Source organism: Nicotiana tabacum, chromosome 12 (genome assembly GCF_000715075.1).
Source record: "Nicotiana tabacum cultivar K326 chromosome 12, ASM71507v2, whole genome shotgun sequence".
Taxonomy (NCBI): Eukaryota; Viridiplantae; Streptophyta; class Magnoliopsida; order Solanales; family Solanaceae; genus Nicotiana; species Nicotiana tabacum.
This window is the reverse complement of record NC_134091.1, coordinates 118,807,741-118,808,787: the sequence shown is the minus strand read 5'-3', so window position 1 is coordinate 118,808,787 and position 1,047 is coordinate 118,807,741. Positions and strand designations below refer to the sequence as shown.

At 35.3% G+C, this 1,047-nt stretch overlaps 1 protein-coding gene across 1 annotated transcript; it reads right to left on the bottom strand.

Moving 5' to 3' along the window:
* Window positions 1–261: 261 nt before the first annotated feature.
* LOC142167353 (uncharacterized) lies at window positions 262–1,047 on the bottom strand. Its single transcript, XM_075227518.1, has one exon. It carries the CDS (start codon window positions 1,045–1,047, stop codon window positions 262–264), a length of 786 nt encoding a protein of 261 aa, XP_075083619.1.

Sequence of the window (1,047 nt, the reverse complement as noted above, 5' to 3'; positions counted from 1 at the left end):
CTTCTGATAGTATTCTATGGCAGCTTCTGAAATGTCTTCTTCTCCTTCTATCCATTGATTGTCTTCTCCCTTAATTCTGTGGAGGAAAAGTCTCTTTCTTCTTCCGTTGATGAGCTTATGGAAGTATCTAGAGTTGGTGTCTCCATCCAGATTCCACTTGAGGTGTGCTTTTTGTTTCCAATATGAGTTAACCTTCTTCATATGTAGTATATATTCAGCCTTCAGCTTGTTCAAATGCATTCTAGTGTTCTCATTGTCATCCTATTGAAGTTTATTATATTCTTCTTCAATCTTCTTTTCCAGTACTTTAGCAATATCAAATATATCTCTAAGAACATTCTTAGACAATTGGCTCAATGATTTGCTGACAGTTTTTAGCTTCTGTTGCACTTTCCATAAAGCATTGCCTTCAAAGTGTGTACTCCATGCTTCTTTGACAATATCGTTGAAACCAATTTGTTCAATCCAGAAGTCCAGGAACCTAAAATATTTATGGTGCTCTTCATCATTTTTATTACATTGTATCGGTAAAGGGCAATGATCTGAGCTCACTCTTGCTAAATGTTGGACTGTAGATGTAGGAAAAATATCCTCCCATTCACTATTAACTAATAGTCTGTCCAATCTATTCAAAATCTTCTTCTTCTTTTTTTTGTTATTATTGCACTGGGTAAAATTGTTACCATTGAAACCTACATCCATTAGCATACAATCATCTATGCAAGAAATAAAAGGAAGGTTCTTCCTTAGGTTAAAAGGTTTTCCTCCCTTTTTTTCTTCCTTCATAGTGATAGAATTAAAATCTCCACAAACAGCCCAAGGGTAGGTCCCTCCAGTAGCAAAATATCTCATATCATTCCATAGTTCTTCTCTTTCGACGCTAGTGCATTTAGCATAAACGATGGAGATGTACACTGGTGTATCAATGGTAATATGGGATAGTCTACAGTTGACTATTTGATCCCTATTGTCCAGAATATCACAGTTGATATCATGACTCCAGAACAACCAAATTTTGTTATTACTATTAGAGAAGTAGTTAGCCAT